Source organism: Misgurnus anguillicaudatus, chromosome 3 (assembly GCF_027580225.2).
Source record: "Misgurnus anguillicaudatus chromosome 3, ASM2758022v2, whole genome shotgun sequence".
NCBI lineage: Eukaryota > Metazoa > Chordata > Actinopteri > Cypriniformes > Cobitidae > Misgurnus > Misgurnus anguillicaudatus.
In genome coordinates this window covers 33,905,130-33,925,050 of record NC_073339.2, presented here as the reverse complement: position 1 = coordinate 33,925,050, position 19,921 = coordinate 33,905,130, and the positions used below count along the sequence as shown (strand labels likewise).

General features: G+C 39.0%; 1 protein-coding gene across 8 annotated transcripts in view; it reads left to right on the top strand.

Annotated features, from left to right (window-relative positions):
* limch1a (LIM and calponin homology domains 1a) overlaps positions 1 to 19,921 on the top strand; it is a 58,825-nt gene that overhangs the window by 15,441 nt on the left and 23,463 nt on the right. For 4 of the 8 annotated variants that reach the window (XM_055205619.2, XM_055205622.2, XM_055205620.2 and 1 more), the window contains exons 2-15: positions 4,693 to 4,763; positions 5,182 to 5,251; positions 6,320 to 6,426; positions 6,750 to 6,780; positions 6,882 to 6,992; positions 7,679 to 7,880; positions 8,078 to 8,312; positions 8,472 to 8,651; positions 9,743 to 10,078; positions 10,457 to 10,738; positions 12,022 to 12,309; positions 15,073 to 15,381; positions 18,480 to 18,884; positions 19,103 to 19,429. In XM_055205619.2, coding sequence (XP_055061594.2) covers positions 4,693 to 4,763; positions 5,182 to 5,251; positions 6,320 to 6,426; positions 6,750 to 6,780; positions 6,882 to 6,992; positions 7,679 to 7,880; positions 8,078 to 8,312; positions 8,472 to 8,651; positions 9,743 to 10,078; positions 10,457 to 10,738; positions 12,022 to 12,309; positions 15,073 to 15,381; positions 18,480 to 18,884; positions 19,103 to 19,429 — 2,954 coding nt within the window. The remainder of the gene's footprint in view (positions 1 to 4,692; positions 4,764 to 5,181; positions 5,252 to 6,319; positions 6,427 to 6,749; positions 6,781 to 6,881; positions 6,993 to 7,678; positions 7,881 to 8,077; positions 8,313 to 8,471; positions 8,652 to 9,742; positions 10,079 to 10,456; positions 10,739 to 12,021; positions 12,310 to 15,072; positions 15,382 to 18,479; positions 18,885 to 19,102; positions 19,430 to 19,921) is intronic. The other 4 variants (XM_073865131.1, XM_055205623.2, XM_055205624.2 and 1 more) reach the window with 4 other exon arrangements.

Below are 19,921 nucleotides of genomic sequence, written 5' to 3'. Positions count from 1 at the left end.
TAATTTTCAAGCAGTTATAAAAAACGAAGGTGTTTACTCCTCCATATTCATTAATCCTCATTGTGTCTTTACACGTATGTGGATGAGCTGTAGTTGTCAGTGTGAAACAGTCCTAGTCAGGTGGCCTATATTCAGAAGTATTTTAAGACACTGTATCCTGTGAGACTTTGTCCCCTGCCTTTGCTTTCTGTTGCTGAGGCTGTTGCTTAGGTGATTATAAGCAGGAATAGTGCTGCTCTCTTCTGCTATACTTATACTCTCTCTCTATGCTTTATAAAGATGTAATGGGTCAGAATATATTAGGTGTCGTCACAGTGAAAAATGTCTCAATGCTACATGACGTATAGTATAAAGTCTTTTGTATCACAGCAAATTTAGCAGAGTTTAGTAATGGTATAACTAGATCTGTGGTTGGATTTTGGTTGGATGGCTGAAGTGTTGACTCTCCGGCAACATCCAGTATGTTTAAATGGCACCTATTTCATTGCTGAAAACAGCGTTGTTTTCTGTGTTTGGTGTGGTGCGGTGTGTTTGTGTGGTTTATGGTTCGAGGAACATTGTTTTCCGCATGCCGTGCATTTGTGGCTCCAGATTTTACTCAGAAAAACACAGATTTTGTACAAAACTCATTGATCTGAAAAGCGCTGTGTCCCTGATTGGCCGGCTGGTCTGTGCGTTGTGGCTGGCCTGAATACCTCTTACGATAGCCGGAAATGTGACGCTTCTTACCATGTTTGAAAGATTCGGTCACAATGCAATGCTAACAGGAGTCCAGGCGGGAGGATTTATGATAATGTCGGTCTTCTCTACGTCACCAATCCCAGGAAGTAAACTGCTGCCTACAATCCATGTGTTTGTGTAGTCCAAGAAAAGAGATTAATGTTGGAGACAATAACTCGCGTCAGTGTTTACTCTGGGATATTTACCTTTTGCATAATGTTAACATGTACTAATACACACTTGCACACCAAAGAAAATGCTTAAAGGAATATTCCATTTTCTTAAAAGAAAAATCCAGATAATTTACTCACCACAATGTCATCCAAAATGTTGATGTCTTTCTTTGTTCAGTCGAGAAGAAATTATGTTTTTTGAGGAAAACATTGCAGGATTTTTCTCATTTTAATGGACTTTAATAGAGCCCAACCTTTAATACTTAACTCAACACTTAACAGTTTTTTTCAAAGGTCTATAAACGATCCCAAACGATGCATAAGGGTCTTATCTAGCGAAACTATTGTCATTGTTGACAAGAAAAATAAAAAATATGCTCTTTTAAACCACAACTTTTCGTCTAGGTCCGGTCCAGCGCGACCTAACGTAAATGCGTAGTGACGTAGGGAGGTCACTTGTTACAAATATAAAACGCACATTTGCGGACCATTTTATACAATAAACTGACACAAAGACATTAATTAGTATCAGTTGACATACAACAACGTCGGAACGGTCGTCTTTCTCCACACTTGTAAACACTGGGGCAGAGTTTCACGTTCGTCCTCTGTGACCTCTTGACGTCATGACATATTGCGTGGGGTCGCGCTGGCGTATCACGACCGGATCTTGACAAGAAGTTGTGGTTTAAAAGTGGATATTTTTTATTTTTCTTGTCAAAAATGACAATCTTTTCGCTAGATAAGACCCTTATGTCTCGTTTGGGATCGTTTATTGTCCTTTGAAACTCCGTTGAAAAAAACTGTTAAGTGTTGAGTTAAGTATATATGTTGGGCTCTATTAAGGTCCATTAAAATGAGAAAAATCCTGCAATGTTTTCCTCAAAAAACATAATTCTTCTCGGCTGAGCAAAGAGGGACATCGGCTTTTTGGATGACGTGGTGGTGGGTGGATTGTCTGGATTTTTCTTTTAGGAAAATTGAATATTCCTTTAAGTTTATTATGGTTATTTATGACCCAGTTCTGGGACAAACCCAGCTGTCTGCTTAAACTAAAACAGAAAATGTTTATATTTGACCCAACAATTGGTTAAAACAACCCAGCATATGATAAATTACAAACCATTGAAAATAATCCAGCATTTTTTTAGAGTGTATGGGCAGTCATGGCCTTGACAGTAGCCAATTAAAAATCACTTCTGCTTGGTTCTTTAAATCTTTTCATTTTTAAAACTTTAATAAAAAATCTTTAAAAAAATAAGATCGGTTTCTTTTAAATTTGTGGACTATAAATTTATATTAAATTGATATTAGTAAATCCATTTTTGAAATCTTTCTTGCAGACATCAGATTTGTAAATGTGACATCATGTTGGCCATTCATCTGACTTGTGACTTGTGTCACTGGATGACCTCCATTATGATGCCTTTATCATGTTTCCACTTTTAGTAAAAAATAAAGGAAGGCCAAGTCTGTCTCACAGCGGGAAGTTCCGGGAACAAAGGCCTGTTTTTGGCTGACTAGAGTTTTTGTCAGTCCTGAATGAATGAAGTTTAGTCTCTTGCACAACTGCACTATAGGGGAGATGTGTTCTTGTGGATATTTTGACCAGACTGTCACCAGCAGGTGCGAGTGTGTGTCTGTGTTTTGACAAAGAGCCTGCCGTCAAGGTAACGTAACAGCATGTCTGCTTCCACAAGCTTTTTTTGGGTCTTACTAAAATGTCTTCATCAATCACCTCTCTCTCTCTCTCTCTCGCTGTCTTTCTCTCTCCATTAGTGTATCTAGAGCTTTTAAGTAAATTGGCCCAGTATACATGACAGTAAAGATCCATAGCACTGTTCAAAATGAACTTTATGTTATATGTTGGAGTGTTTTATTTATGTTCAGAGATGAACACTTTATATGTGCCACACATTTAACAATGCATACAGTATATCCTAAAGCTACAGATCACTATGGTATTTTCAAAGCCATTTACTCTTCTAAACCCATGACTAGATTATGGTCCTAATGAAATTGATCAAATCTGGGGTTACACTATTCTTGTTGCTCAATTGGTAGAGCATTGCATTAGCCATGCAAAAGTCATGGGTTTGATCCCAGTGGACATACTGAGTAAATGTTTACCTCGAAGTCGCTTTTGATCAAAAGCATCTGCCAAATGCATGAATGTAATGTAAAAGATTGTTATGACCATCGTTATTAATATTTTTAACAATTTGGTGCCATTATTGACCCAGATCCACAATGTGGTATGAGTGTGTTGGTGATGACAGATGCATATTTGGTTACATAAGTCCTTTTTGTGACCTAATGACCTGTAAAACAGCTTATCTCTAATCCAGATACTGTGGAAAATTTGTGAGGACATAGAGGAGAGGATAGATGCACTGATTGTAATGTAAAGACATGCCGAAGCATCCTTCCCCATATATTGAAATGCAGAATGTGACCATTACTATACTATGTATAAGGAATGTTGAATAAGTGATTGATGTCGGACACAAAAACAGTATGTGTGTTAGACGATTCACAGACTCATATTTCAATGATGACGCATTGCTGTGTTAGCCCTTAGCACAGTTAGCAACAGCTGCAAAAATACACCCACAACCCCCACAGAGACAACATTCAGACCTTTTTTTTTCCAAATCTACAGATAAAGTTACAGTTTAGCGGTCCCATTATGTGTTTTCACTTTTTAACTTAAGTGCATTAAAGTAGCATTAAAGAGCAACTATGGTCCGATTCACGATTTTACATTTCCTTTGGTGTGTAAGTGTATTAGTACATATGCAGTAACGATATGCAAAAGGTAAATACCCCAAGGTAAACGATGAAGCAAGTTATCGTTTCCAACATAAATCTCTTTTCTTGGACTACAACAAACACACAAATTGTAGGCAACAGTTTACTTCCTGGGAGGGATTGGTGATGTAGAAAAGACCTACATTATCATAATTCATCCCGCTTCGTACTCAGCGTTAACTCCGGTTAGCATTGCATTGTGAGTGAATCTTTCAAACATGGTAAGGAGCGTCATATTTCCGGCTGACGTCGAGGTATTCAGGCCAATCACAACGTACAGATTAGCTGGCCAGACACAGAGCTTTTCAAATCGATGAGTTTTGTACAAAATCAGAGCGTTTGAGGAAAGCAGTATATCTGGAGCTACAAAAATGTACGGTATGTGGAAAATAATGTGTTTTTTAACCATAAACCACGCAAACACATTATATTATACCAAATACACAAAATAACATTGTTTTTAGCAATGAAATGCACTTTAAAAAATCTGTAGAGTTCACTCCAACATTTGTAACTACAACAAATCTCATCGAGACTACAACGCACTTAACTCATAAATTGTGACATGTAGACACAGATTTTCCACCCTGATTCTAGACTAACTTTGTTGATGTAGCATTTAGCTGTAGGTTGACTTTTTTTCTTTTATAAATTTCTGGAGATGATGCAACTCCACCTGTGGCCAATTGCATAAACTGTTCAGACTAGTCTAGTCATCAATTTATTTCTTCAAAACTGATCATAACTGTTTTATGTCAGTTACATAAAAATGTAGACTGAACTCATTTCAGTCTAAAAATCATTAATATGATGAATAACAGGCATCTTATTAAACTAGACATCATGCCTTTCAACACTGTACAACGGTTCGGTGTAAATTTGCACTAGTCATATTAGTCTAAGTGCTATTTTCTAAATCCTCCATTATTAAATGAACCTCTATCAGTTCTTAACTGCTAATGACTTTGCTGTTGTGTCTGTTTGACAGGCAGTGACAGGAAGAGGATTCGGTGACAAGGATTTCAGAAGTGGACTGGAGAATGGCATTATGCTTTGCGAGTGAGTGACACACACACACACACACATTCTGGTTTCCATGTTTTGTGGGGACATTTCATAGACGTAATGCATATACTGTACAAACTGTATATTCTATTCCCTTCCCCCAACCATCACAGAAAACTTTCTGCTAGCTACTTCACATTTTCAATAAACATCAACCTGTTTGATTTATAAGCTTGTTTCCTCATGGGACCTCAAAATGTCCCCACAAGGTCACAAAAATACTGGTATTCCTATCTTTGTGGGGACAATTGGTCCCCACAACGTGATAATTACCAGGTACACACACACACACACACACACATTGTTTACAGGGACAATTCCATGGATGTAATTCATTTTATACTGTACAAACAGTATAAATGCTCTTAAATGCTCACCATTGTCATCTCTTTTACATTTTATGACCAATAAGGTTGCTGAGTGCGGTCAAACCAGGCCTTGTGAAAAAGATCAACAGACTTCCAACACCCATTGCTGGACTAGTGAGTGCATTTTGTTTGTTTGTGTTGGTCTTTTGTCTGTGCCTTGTGTCTGTTTGTGTCAGCACTGCTGTCTCAGAACAAATCCAGTACTGTTGTCTAAACAACTTATTGCTGTTTGAGAAATGTTCCCTTACTTTCACTGGGGCAATACTCTTTAAAAAGGTTTTAATATGTACCATTTGGGCACAGATATATATACATTTGTACTCATATGTACCTGTGAGGTACTGTTGTGTACGTTGAGGAACTAATATGCATACGTTGGTACCAAAATGTACCTCTGAGGAACAGTCAGCTTGCTTGCTTTCGGGCTTGGCAGGGTTGCCAGATTTGCATAAAAATCAAATCTAACCCAATGACCTTTTCCCAAATACCAAAACTTTACTTTTATAAATTAATTAATAACATTACCTTCTTTTTTTCAGCAATTGGACAAAATCCTACCACATTTAAATGCGGGGTGCATGATCTTAGAAATCCAATGTTGACATTTGAAATCACCTAAACAAACATGCCCCACCCCAATAAAATCTGGACCTTCTTTTGTAGACCTGCCTCACACATACACAACCCAGGCAAGATGTCGGATAGTAGACATGCCCCTTATTGCTGATTGGCTACAAGTGTGTTTTGGTACTCGGCCCGACTCCCTTTTCCAAAGCGTTTTTCGAAAATTGTTTACCCCGCCTTTAATCTGCGAGAAAAACATTCATGTTAACAGTTTTAAATTAATCAAATTCTGCAGGAAACCGCCAACTTGGCATCACTGGGTTTCATACCACCTTGGACCTTTCTAATATGGCGGACAACTTACATATAACGACCCACAGAGACAGCTGTATCTATGATCCATATAATGTGATCTTGCATTTTAACACTAGCAAGCACATTTAAACAACCTCAGACACTAGTTTTCAAAACCTGTCCAAGACTAAATAACAATTTTTAGATTATTTTCTTTACTCTGGGTTGTTAATTTACAGTTTATCTCAAACACACACATTGTGAAGTGTAATAATTGCTAACAGTGGTCAGCTTATGTGCAACGTGTGTTGTGTCTCTCATCAGGATAATCTGACCGTGTTTCTGAGAGGATGTGAAGAGTTGGGACTGAAGGGCTCACAGCTCTTTGATCCAGGAGACCTGCAAGATACGTCGATACGAGCAAACCTAACGTATGCAACTTTGTGTGTGACCTACAGTATACAGTAAAGACGTAAAATGGGTGCACAGAAAAGTTGACAAAAACTGCAGCCCTTACAACTCCAAATTCTAGAATGCTATTATGTAAGACGTTATTGCTGTTTAATATATTAATAAAAACATAATCTTAGCCAAAAAGTTTGAGATTTTGGTATTTTCGATTAAACTAAGATCTTGACTGGAAGGTGTAGTGCCTACATTGAAAATAATTGCACATGATGGCTGTCCAATGTCCTGACATTTCTAGCATTATATTTGCTTAACAGTTGTCTTTCTTTCTGTTTTCCTGCTGTAGGGGCTTAGACTGCACTAGAAAACTGAAGAATGTAAGTACATTGATTTATTTACTGAATTTTATATATACTGATAATTGTATTCCCTCCTCAAACTCTGTGTGTTTATGTCTATGTGTCATTGGAATGACTAGGTGCTTATAACTATATACTGGCTTGGTAAAGCTGCTAACGGCTGTGCTACCTATAATGGCCCGACACTCAACCTGAAAGAGTTTGAGGGACTCCTTACCATGATGCGAAAGGTAAATCTGTCCTTAAAGGAAAACCGTTTTTCATATTTTACTATGTTCTTACCTCATCTTGTATGTATTAATACATACCTATCTTTTTTCAATGCGTGCACTTAATCTTTGTACGGCGCGTTGTGAATGTGTTAGCGTTTAGCATAGCCCCATTCATTCCTTAGGATCCAAACAGGGATGAGTTTAGAATCCACTAAACACTTCCATGTTTTCCCTTTTTAAAGACTGATACATGAGTAGTTACATAGTATGGTGGCACAAAATAAAACGTGGCGCTCTAAGTGCTCCTCCGCCATACAATATAGTTCTCATTTTTATCCGCTTAAAAAATCGCCACGTTTTATTTTGTGCCACCATACTATGTAACTACTCATGTATCAGTCGTTAAATAGGGAAAACATGGAAGTGTTTAGTGGCTTCTAAATTCATCCCTGTTTGGATCCTAAGGAATGAATGGGGCTATGCTAAACGCTAACACATTCACAACACGCTGTACAAAGATTAAGTGCGCACATTGAAAAAATATAGATATGTATTAATTAATCTAAGTTGAGGTAAGAACATAGTAAAATATTAAAAAACGGTAATGTTTTCCTTTAAACGCGTATCTTAAACTGCTATATAAATGAAACGTTTCAGGATCATGCCTTATCAATTGTAACGTTGTATTTGACGTGTTTGTGTAGGAGTGTGTAAGTGAAGAGTTGGACTCCCCTAAGCGCAGCATAAGGGACAGTGGTTACATAGACAGCTGGGAATCGGAGCGGTCGGATTCGCTGTCTCCTCCGAGGCATGGCCGTGAAGATTCGTTCGACAGTCTCGACTCATTTGGCACCCGATCGCAGAACACACCGTCTCCAGACACTGTTATTCGCTGCAATAGTGATGGTACTACTTTGGCACCATGTTTTTTTTCTCAACACGTTTAATGCTCAGGAGACTGGGCAATATATTAAATATTCACAGCAAATGCACAGTAATTTTTATACCAAGAGAGATTTAAATACACGCAGGGATTTAAAATCAGTGAGGGACTTGTTCCCATTTTCTGGCACCCAATTACACGCAATATCTCTTTCAAACAGACTCTGAAGGTGACAGCAGTCAAAGAAAGTTGCCGGACGTTCGTAAGGACGACATGTCTGCCCGACGTGTCTCTTACAAAGAACCCCGTGCCGCCCTTCCCTTCAATCAGTACCTGCCGAACAAAAGCAACCAGACCACCTACCTTCCTGCCCCCCTGAGGAAGAGGAGGAGCGAGAGAGAGGAAGATAGGAGGAGTGTATCAACATCTCCTGTAGGGGGCGACAGACCTCTCAGGTAATGAAAGCCTCTGTGACAGTTTACTCAGGTACTGTCTGCAAACAATCACTGTCTGTCGACACCTATCATCTGTGTCAGAGTTTGTTTGAATCATCCTGTATTGCCAACAAGTGTGTGTGCATTTGCACTATTAAAATACAATTACCCCTTCAACAGAGAAGAAAGTGTAGGGGTGTTAAAACAGGGGGCTGTCGTGTCTCGAACCCCTGCGTTCCAGAAAATGCTCAGCTGGGCGGGTGAAAAAGAGGTGGAGCTGGAGGAGGCGGAGCTCAAGAAATTTAGAAAGTTGGAAAAGGCGGGGATTAAAGTATTACCCGCTTTTGTGCGATACAACAGGTTAGCTATTGTTATGAGAATGGTCATCAGCATGTTTTTAAAGCAAATAAAACTGCTAACCACGTGTGAGCGGCTAAGTGGTTAAAGATCGCGTCTGGTAACCACAAAGTTGTGGGGTTGAGTCTGTAAGTTGTTACTGTTATGCCCTTGAGCAAAGCATCTAACTGTCTACTTTAGACATAAGCATAGAAATAGAAATGTTTAATATTTTTTAGCATGAAGTACGACTTTACGATTATAATTTAAATTTTGATATGTTGATTAATTGATAATGCTAATATACTTTGAGGGAATTTATATTAAATACACTTACGTTGCAACTGCATGTGATACTCTTATTGAAGGCTGCACATCCAAAACAAACTAAATGTAACATCGATTGTGTACAATTGTGCTGCATTAGCATGAAGTGACATTGATTGTTTGGTGTTTTGTTGTAAATTGTCTTAAAGGCATAGTTCACTTTAAAATGAAAATTCTGTCATTATTTACTCGTCCTAATGTTGTTTTAAATCTGTATGAATTTCTTTATTCTGATGAACACAAAAAAATATATTTGGAGAAATTATGATAAACACACAGCAGTAAGTGAACATTGACTTCCATAGTAGGAAAAAAATATTTTGGTAGTATTATGATAAATGACTAAGAAAATATTTTGATAAATGATGGTAGGCACACAGTTGTTGGTACCCATTAAATTCCATCATATTTTTTTATTCCTACTATGGAAGTCTATGGTCACTTACAGCTGTGTGTTTACCATAATTTCTCAAAATATCTTCTTTTGTGTTCATCAGAAAAAATAAATTCATACAGGTTTAGAACAACATGAGGATGAGTAAATGATGACAGAATTTTCATTTTAAAGTGAACTATCCCTTTAAGTCTTTGTAGTTTAGTTAATATTTCGACTGGTGCGGTGTCATATGACTCGTTTAGTTAGTGAAGATGTGCATGGACTCTAACTTGCGTGATTCTGTGTTTGGTTATAATGAAGTCTATAATGGCGCTTGTCTGGCTTGGTTTAAAGTCTTTTGCTATGGAGCCAAACTTTCAATTTATATTTTAATGGCAAATCTTCCCCTCAGTCCTAACGTGGTTGCCGTGGAGGCTGATAAAGCTAAACCGCCCTCTCCTGACATCATTCTCCGGCGTGACAATGACTTCCTGCGGACCGCCGTCCCACATGAGTGGGACTCGAATGAGGAAGATGACGAAGAGGGACCCAGTAAGGTTCCAGATGTTCAAAAGGATGACCTTGCTTCTCGCAGAGCTCGCATGAATCAGTTCAAACCCAGTGTGAAGCATCACTTCCTGCCGGGATCTTGTAGCTGGAAGGACCGAGAAAAATGGGAAGGAATCAGACTGGCATCCCAGCATGCTGTACTGGAGAGGATGGAGAAGATGGAACAGGAGAAAAAAAGGTGTGGGAGAGAGAGGGATGGGGTCTCATGGTCATGGTCATTCCAAAGCCAACACACTGTCATTATCCAAAAATCCTAACAGACCTGGTTTTTCTGAAGCAGATAGGGAAAATTGTATTGCCTATTGTTTTTCCAAACATATATTCGCCAAACATGACTTGCTATGGTTGGTGTATCCTTTATGATGTAACCTTTAAGATTATTATGGTATTATTTATTTTAGATACACATCTGACTTTATCACTGATTCATTCCTTTCTCTTTTCCTGATCTTTTCTGTCTGTGGTCATTCTGGATGTCAATGTTGTTGCCGTTCTGTGTGTTTCATTGTGGGAGCGTGTTTGGTGCGTTTCATTTGATGTTATATTTCTACCCCAGTCAGGCTGACTCCGCCTCCCCTGAGGCGTCAATCATAACTCGTAAGGACAATCCTTTCCTGAATCCTAAAAAAGAGAGAGAAAAAGAAAGAGATGAGGAAGATCAGAGAGAGGTAGAAAAGAGGATAGCCATCCCAAACCTTCAGAAAGACGATCTGGCGAAGAGGCGGTCTGGAGGGGGGCCACGCCCACCCAGAGATTCCCATCAGTCATTGGTCCAGTCTTCCATCACTCAGTCAGACCTGGAGACATGGCAGAGACTCAAGATAAATACAGAGAGCAGGTCTTTTAAAACACAAAGACACTCAAACTAGGGATGCATAACGATTAATCGCGATTAATCTATAGCAGAATAAAAGGTTTTTTACAATCATAGATGTGTGTGTGTGAACTGTGTATAATAACTTTGTATAGATAAATGTACACACATGCATGTATATATTTAATATTTTGTATATACATTTGTATATTTATGTATAATTTATATTATATATATTAGTGCTGGGCAAAGATTAATCGCGATTAATCGCATACAAAATAAGTGATTTTTTGCATAATACATGAGTGTGTCCTGCGTGTAATTTTTATGTATATATACATACACACACATTCAAGCATGTATTTAAGAAACATTTATATGTGTATATATATATTTATTTATATTTTTATATATTCTATATTATATATATATATATATATATATATATATATATATACATTTTAAAAATGTATATATATATAAATAAAAAAATCAGAAATAAATATATGTATGTGTGTGGTTAAATATACCTAATAATTATACACAGCACAAACTCATATTATGCCAGAAATCACTTTTATTTTGTGTGCGATTAATCGCGATTAATCTTTGCCCAGCACTAAAAATACTTAATATATAAAAAAATTCTTAAAATGATACATGCACATGTGCATATTTATATATACATGGTTGTTGTACACAGTTCACACACATATATAATGTAAACAAAAGCTTTTATTCTGCTAAAAATTAATCGCGATTAATCGTTACGCATCCCAAACTCATTTTATCTTTTATCTCATACTTGTGGCTATGATTTGCACATTTAATTATCCATAGCTGACCAAAAATTCAGTCACTTTCTGAATTCGGGATGGTTTGTGTAGTAGTTACCAGAGGATTTTTTTGGACTCTTATGGTTTATGTTTTGTTTAAACTTACTAAGTCGCTATATCGCAGGTTTAGTATTTAGCATATTTAGTATGTAGCTATGTGACCCCTGCGTATTGTCAACCTGATCTCATGGGAATTCCCAGCTATTTTACGAGTTATATAATTTTGTACCAAGTAACTCATATGACAACATACTGTATGAAACAACAATGATACACCACTACTAACACCACCCCTAAATCCAACATCACAGTGGTGAAACCAAATCTTACAAAAAATCTTACGAATTAGCCACATCTTAAAATGCATACGTATTGCCATGAGCATGTGCTGGTTTTCTGGTTTAGTTTCAATGCATTGTGAATGCACATTGATTCTGCTCAGCTTATTTTTATCCCCATACTGATCTACAGCGAAGCTGACTCCGCCCTTGCAGAAGTGTCAATCATAACTCGCAAGGACAACCCCTTCCTGACCCCTGAGAAAGAGAGTGAAAGTGAGGAGGAGAATAAGGAGGTGACAGACAGAGAGGCAGAGGGTAGGGTGGTGGTACCTAATGTAGAGAAAGATGACCTGGCCAAAAGGCGGAGCCAGATTGGGACCACCCCACAGAAAGATCCTCGGCAGTCATTGACTCAAACGACCATGACTCAGTCAGACCTGGAGAAGTGGCAGAGACTCAAGATGAATACAGAAAGCAGGTGACCATTACCTCTGACCCCTGACCTAACATAATCTGACTCAGCATCCTTTTATTAAGACTTTTCAGAGCTGAAAGTCTTATCTACCCACATGTTAATTCACATAAATGACTGAATTTTAACATTCAGTTGTTTATCCAAGAAAATAATGCAAGCATATGCACAATAATCTAGATCTTAGCATTTAAGCATCACAGATTGACCCAGTTGTTTAATACAAAGACCAACTTCAAATCTGCATGTTTACCGGTTTTGCAGGAGAGTTCAGTATGCAGGGTTCCCACGGGTCCTTGAAAGTTTGTGAATCTGGGGGAAATAATTCAAGGCCCTGGGAAGTTTTCGAAAAATATACATACATAGATACAGGTCATTGAAAGTGCTTGAATCTATTTTATGCAAGAAGTTTTCTGGAAAAAATCCATATTATTCCCTGTGTAGTGTAGGATAATATCATAAAATGTCTAGCCTTTTAAGTACACGTGCTAAACTATTCGCTTTAAATGCTTATATCTTCTGTATGCGAATGTTGATTCATACCAAAATGCTTTTTTGCATAGTTGTGTTTGACACATGAAAACGTCTCGGGTTACGTATGTAACTGTTGTTCCCTGAGAAAGGAACCAGACGCTGCGTCTCCCTTGCCGTACTTCCTGCATCCCTGTAACGCCGTCTTTGGCAATATTTGAGATAGCGATATACTTCCTGGCTCCCGCGTCACCTTGTCTTTGGCGTTAAGCCTCACCATTGGTTGAATTTGATATACACATTTAGACGCACTTACTCCTGGAGATGTCATAACAAAGACATCTCAAACAATGTCATCTTTGCATTAAAAATAACACAATTAAAGGCAGGATAGGCAGGAATTATCTAAAAAGACTTTTTTTTGCAGATTTGTTTCAACTGTCTTTATATACCGATACATAAAATGTAAGTACTCTGAAAAAAAGAGTATAAAAATCAAGTGTTTGTAGACCTTTCACGACACTAATTTTTCCATTCACTCCACCCCCTCCCTTCTGGGTTTCTTCTAAAGCCACGCCCCCAAAACACATGAACGCGCGACGCGCTGAGAAGCATTTACCTCAGACGAGCGGAGAGGAAGGAGCGCGGTGCATGTAGTAACATCATGTCACAATCACATGTAATAATACACCTAACTTTATCACTATGAATATAAACAGATAGGATGGCTTTTAGTACTCACTATTAAGCCAGTGTTTTGCATGGAAGAGTTTCCGTGATGAAAGCATTGTTGACTCTGATGAGGACTACACTCCGCAGACAATACCGCTACCGCATCATCGACTCGAGGAAAAGCCACGTGATATTTACTCTTGATTTCTTCGTTTATTCCTTTTTTTGCTTTGTTTGCCTTCGCTGACTGGATATGCAGGTACTGTGAGTTCTGAATGCTCTTTCTCTGCCATACTTTTTCTCCTCCTAGAGTGCCTCGTGCACGTTCAAATCAATCAGGTGTGCGCATGTGTGGGCAGATCCCATAGCAACAGGGGTGGTGCCATGGTCGCGAGAGAGAGTGATAGTCGCGTAAGCCCATCATTTGTTTCGTCCCGGATGGAAATAATTAACTGTGTTTAAAACAGCTGTGAGAGGTCTACGGACACTCGAGTTTTGTGCTCTCTTTTTCAGAGTACTTACATTGTACTTATGTGTTGGTATAGGGACAGTTTAAACTAATTTGTAGAAAGGTTTTTTAGATAATTCCTGCCTTTAAACAAATGACACTTAATGACAGTTGTCATAAACTTGCATAAAATCTCCTTCATTTTCATGACACGTGTCATGTCATGATTATGAAGGTGTCGTGTCAGTCTTATGAACACCCCTTCAAGTAAAGTGTTACCCAAAGGTTTTTTAAAGTTTGTGCAGTCACTAAACAGACAATTCTGGCATTGTATTGCGTCATGGTTAGCGCACAGTGTCAGGCTGAAATACATTTAAATCACTGAAGGCTCATGATCTAGAAAATTGGCGTGTCGATGCTTTGAGTGCTACGTAAGAAGGCTCTGTGTCTTGTTAAGCCATTGTATAGATGTTTGTAAAAGTGGGCCTTTGTGAGACAGAAATCTGTTTGCAGAGGGAAGCCATCTTTAGCAAACAGCCGTCACCACGGCAACTATTGAAACCAAGAGATGCTCACAGAGAAAGCAGGAGAGATTGTGTGTGTGTGTGAGCTTGAAAGACCATATAAAGCAGCTGAATGAGAGACATTGAGCCAAATCCAGGACTGTGTGTCATTCATAGTCTTTGCCTTGCATCTCAGGGATTTCCATATATCTCAAAAGGCCATGCTTGCATTACTCTCAGCCTCAAACAACACGCCCGTAATCCATTTGCTAACCGCGTGATGCATATTGCAAACAAAATTACAAGTAACTAACTGGATCTAAATTGGATGAGTTTACGCAGTTTTTAAATATTTTACTCAAATTTTTTGTGTGACCGTTTTGACACAGCTGAAATATATATATATATATATCAATTGAAATCAAATAATTTTAGTCACAGCAGTCAAGTATAATCTCTAATAACCCAAGCCCTGCATGGCATGTCAAAACAAAATGAGCTGTGATTGGTCGCTTTACGTTATCAGTCACATCATGTCTCTTGGCCAGTTTTTTGTCACATACAGTACATTCCTCTCATATCAATACTTACTTAATATTTCCTCATTACAATATGATAGTTCTCATCATTCCATCTCATGTTCGTGTGTGTGCGTGTGTGTGTGCGTGTGAACAGCGACGAGCCCATTGTCCCTCTATGTCAGACGTGTCTTGAGAAAGGCTGCCTCTCTATCGCCTCCAAGGCGAAGGTTGCCAAGAACGACCTGGCCGGTTGCCGGGAACGTCCCTCCGGTGAACGGCGGCGTTTTGTGACATTTGGGGGAGTGACCGAGATGGAGAGTACCTCCTGGAAAGATGAGGAGAATGAAGTAGGAGAGGAAGAGGGAGATGAGGCAGAGAAACTTCGATATCTGCTTTCGATTGCACCTGTTGCTGTGCCCACCATAGGGCTGGGCTCCATACTGACAAAGAGAGCAGTCGGCAGGTGCACTGCATTTTTGCACAGCAGACCAAAGTGCATGCATACTGAAAGGGGTCAAATCAAATTTTTCTAGCATGTTTTTTTCTGAGGCCACTAGTGAAATAATAACATGTCAGTGGTGTTAGAAATGATAGTTTTTGTCTTACGTCTTGCTTACCTCGTTGCAACTAGGTAGCACATGTCGACATATGGTTAGCCATGTGTTCATCTGATTTTGTTTAAAGGTTTTTTGCAACTTGGTTTATAAGTGCTCTATTTTGGACTAGATAAATAGTTTTGAATTAGTGAGGTTCACTAGATGTTTCTTATTTTTATGCCTATGTATAATAATTGATGACGGGCCCAAGGTGGTAATGTTGGTGGTTATTTTAAGACATTTGACAGGTCAGGTTTGCGTTTATCAAAAAATTATGCATACCCGTGATACATTTCTCAACCAATCAGAATAAAGCATTCAACAGTCATTTAACAGTAGTGTAAATTTTAGTGCAGTTGCTTTAATTAGCATGCCACAGGGTGCTCAATTGGTAGAACATTGCATTAGCAACACAAAGGTCAGGGGTTCAATTCATAGGAAACACACATGTTGATAAAATGTATAGCTTAAAGGTGCAGTGTGTAATTTTTAGAAGAATCTCTTGACAGAAATGCAAAATGATATACAAAACTATATTATCAGGGGTGTATAAAGACCTTTCATAATGAACTGGAATGTTATGGGCTCTATCTTACACCCGGCGCAATGCAACGCAATGCGCGACGCAAGTGTCTTTTGCTAGTTTCCACCCTAATTTTCACGTTTAGCGCCGCGTTGTTTAAATAGCAAATGCATTTGCGCCCCCTTTGCGCTCATGGGCGTTCTGGTCTGAAAAACGAGGTGTGTTCAGGCGCATTGTTGGCGCGTTGCTATTTTGAGGCAACTAAAATAGACTACGCCATTGACCAACAAAAACCTGGTCTAAAGTCTAAAGTCAATGGCGCAATATGTTTTATGTTATTTAAAGAGCGCATTAGTAATATGCGCCTATAAACGGGAGGACAATGCGGGTTTGCTTATCACAAAGTACATAAATGTGCAGCAGCACAAAAATGCTTTTAAATATGAAAGATTAAAGGATTGAATTTAAGAGATTATTATTGAGTCTCTTGGACATATTTATAAATGGGGACTGATTATGAGACGTTAGAAGGCGCAAAGAGCTGCTTTACCTGCAGCCTGATAAGTAAATAAATGCTTTGCTTTAAACAAATGCGTCTGTTTTTAAATGTTTTTTTTTAATGCTACCTCACGGATTTATTGTATATGATGTACCTGTGGGTATGGCGAGATGAGAAACATTTGTAAGAAATGCTTAAAAAAAATCTTTGCTAAAAAACCGCTGTCCAAAGTGCTGAAACGTGAGGAGAGCCGTTTGTAAATTCTTTATCTCCTGTTTGTTACAAATAAAGTATTTTTAGAGTACAAACCTTATCTTAGATACTTGTAAATTATTTTTTGATGATATTGGATAGCCATACATTTAAAGCAATTACAAGCCTGCTTTTTACTTCCATGACTAAAAGAAAACGGGTTTTAAAGGTTTTAATAAAAAAATAACAATTTCAATTTAAGGGAAAAACAACACAATTATTTAACATTAATCTTAAACTGGGGGTCTTCTACCTCCGCTTAGTTTTTCAGTTTACAAAGTCCGTCATCTAAATAGGGATTAGACATAGCGCCAGCGCAACTTGCTTTTAAAGGGAATGAGAGCTGTGACTCTCATTGGTTTACTGCACGTTACGCCCAAAATACTCCCATTACAATAGGACCTACCCTTTTCGACCATGCGCTTGGCGCAAAAACGATTTTTCCCGTCGTTAAATTAGCAAAAGTGGATTCGGACACGCCCATTTAGACGTTGCGCTGTGCGCTTTAGACAATGCGCTTAGATCGTTAAAATAGGGCCCTATATGTTTATTACCTTAGAACGAGATCTTTTTATCTACATACACAGAGGGTCCCCTTACATGGAAGTCGCCATTTTGTGCTGCCATTTTTCTACAGAAGCCCTTAACAGACAATTTTTTTTACTTAGTTGTCTCGGACGATGACATGTTTGTCCGGTGGCAGCTACCGTAGCTTCTCTATGTGTTTAAAAAGTGAGGGGTGAGCAGTGGACTAAGCCGTTGGATGCAATTCGCAATCTCACCACTAGATGCCGCTAAACTTTACACACTGCACCTTTAAATGTACTAAGTCGCTTTGGATAAAAGCATCTGCCAAATACTTAAATATAAGTATGATTTGCATCCGCTGGTAGACAGTTTGTCCGTTAAAATTCTTAGGGAATAGGAAAGTTGCCCTGTTTCCAGCACCCCTTGTTCATCAAGTATTTTTAGGGGGAATTTAAAGCTTGTTTATTTACACAATACACTGAACCCTTAAGTTCCCAGCCAGCAGCCGACTCCGGGCCAGATCTTTGCCGAAGTCCGCAGCTCCGGTGCAGATCTGGCCCGGAGTTTTTTATGATATGACCCCTTCAGAATCTTCATTCTTTTTACTTGCATACAATATACACACACTGCCTGTTAACAACTGCCCGCTCTAATGAGTATTATGCTTACCAAAAGGATGTAGACCCACATGCACATACTTACCCCCGCACGTCCTGGTGTGTGGGAATGTGTGTCAGTGATTTTGGCAGTGATGTTGCAACAATAGTGGCATGTTGGCTTCATTTTACTTTGGTTTATGAAGCTGGAGGACTCTTGTATTGTGAGGCCGTTAGCATGATGCTAACAAATGTACCACGAGCGGATGCTTCAGACTGCTCGGTTGAGTTGTTTAAAAAAAAGATGAGCCGTGAATGCCTTACAGCATCATCATGGATTGAAATATCCAAGTCTGTAGAAAGAAAATATTTGTAAGATGTTTTTGTGCTTGTCTAAGAGAGTAAAAAGTGTGTGTCTGTAGCTTTGAATAGCTGCATTGAGTTTGCTTTGTTCCCCAGTAGACTGCATCTTTCCCTGTTTGTATCTCCATTATCTCTCTTCTCCTCTGACTCTTTCTTTCTCTCTTTTCCATTCGCATCTCCAACATCGTGATTTTATTCACTCAGTGGAAACGCAAACCCTGAGCCTGCCATAGTTCTGCCCCCTGAACCGCCGAGCCCTCTCACCTTTGACCTCAACCGACCCTCGAGCTCCGTGCAACACAGGGAGCTGGAGGAGCAGATAGCTGAGAAAGTGAAAGATGAGAGGGATGGTGATGATGATGATGAAGAGGAGAGGCAGGTGGATATAGAAAAGGACGACATGATGGCTCGTAGGACAGGGTCGTTTCAGAAGTCAGCAAGGGGAGCGGCCTACAACCGATTTCTCCCGCTGCCAGGATCTAAGAAGGAGATAAATGCAGCGGCTTCCTCAGCCCAAAAAGGAAGTAACCAGATGGGTATGAGCGGAGAGAGAGAACTCCAATATCTGGAAAGTAACATAAAGACAAAGAGAACCAAAATTGGACAGAGGTGGGAGGAGCAAACTGGAACTTTTGGGGTTTATTATGCATGTGACTAACATGCTTGGTGTAGTGGTGAAACACATATCTTTCTTAGTATTGTGTGGCAAGATTTTAGTGGTGCTTCATAAGGTTTTTCCTCATACTGTGTATCTTAAAGTACACCCAAGAGGCATGAATGAAACTTTTCAAAGTAATTGATTTCATCAGCATGTATTATTTTGACAGAAATGAACCAGCTGACCAACAAGCTCCGGTTGCCATAGTTACCCAAAAGAGCACAGACATAGTGCGATCACCCGCCACCGGTGTTGACCGCTCTGGCGATTACAATGAATACGATGAGTGTTGGGATAAAGATCCACCACCTGACGTTGAGAAGGACGACATGCTTGCACGTAGGACCGGAGGTTACCAAAAACTAAGAGTGGGAACGGGACAACCTTTTAATGCGTTTCTTCCGAGTCCTGGTGCTGTCAAACAGAAAACCTCTCCTGTTCCTGGATTGATCCAGTCTAAGCCTAGAGAGCAGGAAACAGATTCATCTCTGGACAGGTTTGGACCCTAAGGGAATGAAGTGTTTCTATCCGAGTGTTGTTTCTGTTGTGTCGGTAGGCTTGGAAAAGTGTGTATTAAAATGGATTGTGGATTTTTTTGGACGGTGTGTTGGTTATGCTGTATGCGTTTGCCTGATTTTTTAGAGTTTAGATGAGATGAAAGTCTTGAATATGACTTTTTTGGATACCGTCTGTTTACTAATGTTTGTGACTGGGTTGCCATTCCTTCAGTGCACTTAAATGTTTACTTTGTGTCTTGCTTTTGCTAGCTAATTTTTATGTTATATAGTGGTATGAACACTTAATTCATGCTTAAAAATGTAGGGTGGTCATTGCACTCATTTTTAGTGAATGTATCAGCAGTGGCGGCCAGTGACTTCTTTTTTCGAGGGCGCTCGATGCGACGTTCGTCACAACATGCATGTAGCCCGTCATGTGTGCGTCAAAATATGTGCGCATCGAGAGATCCTGTGTGTTTTTTCAAAATAAG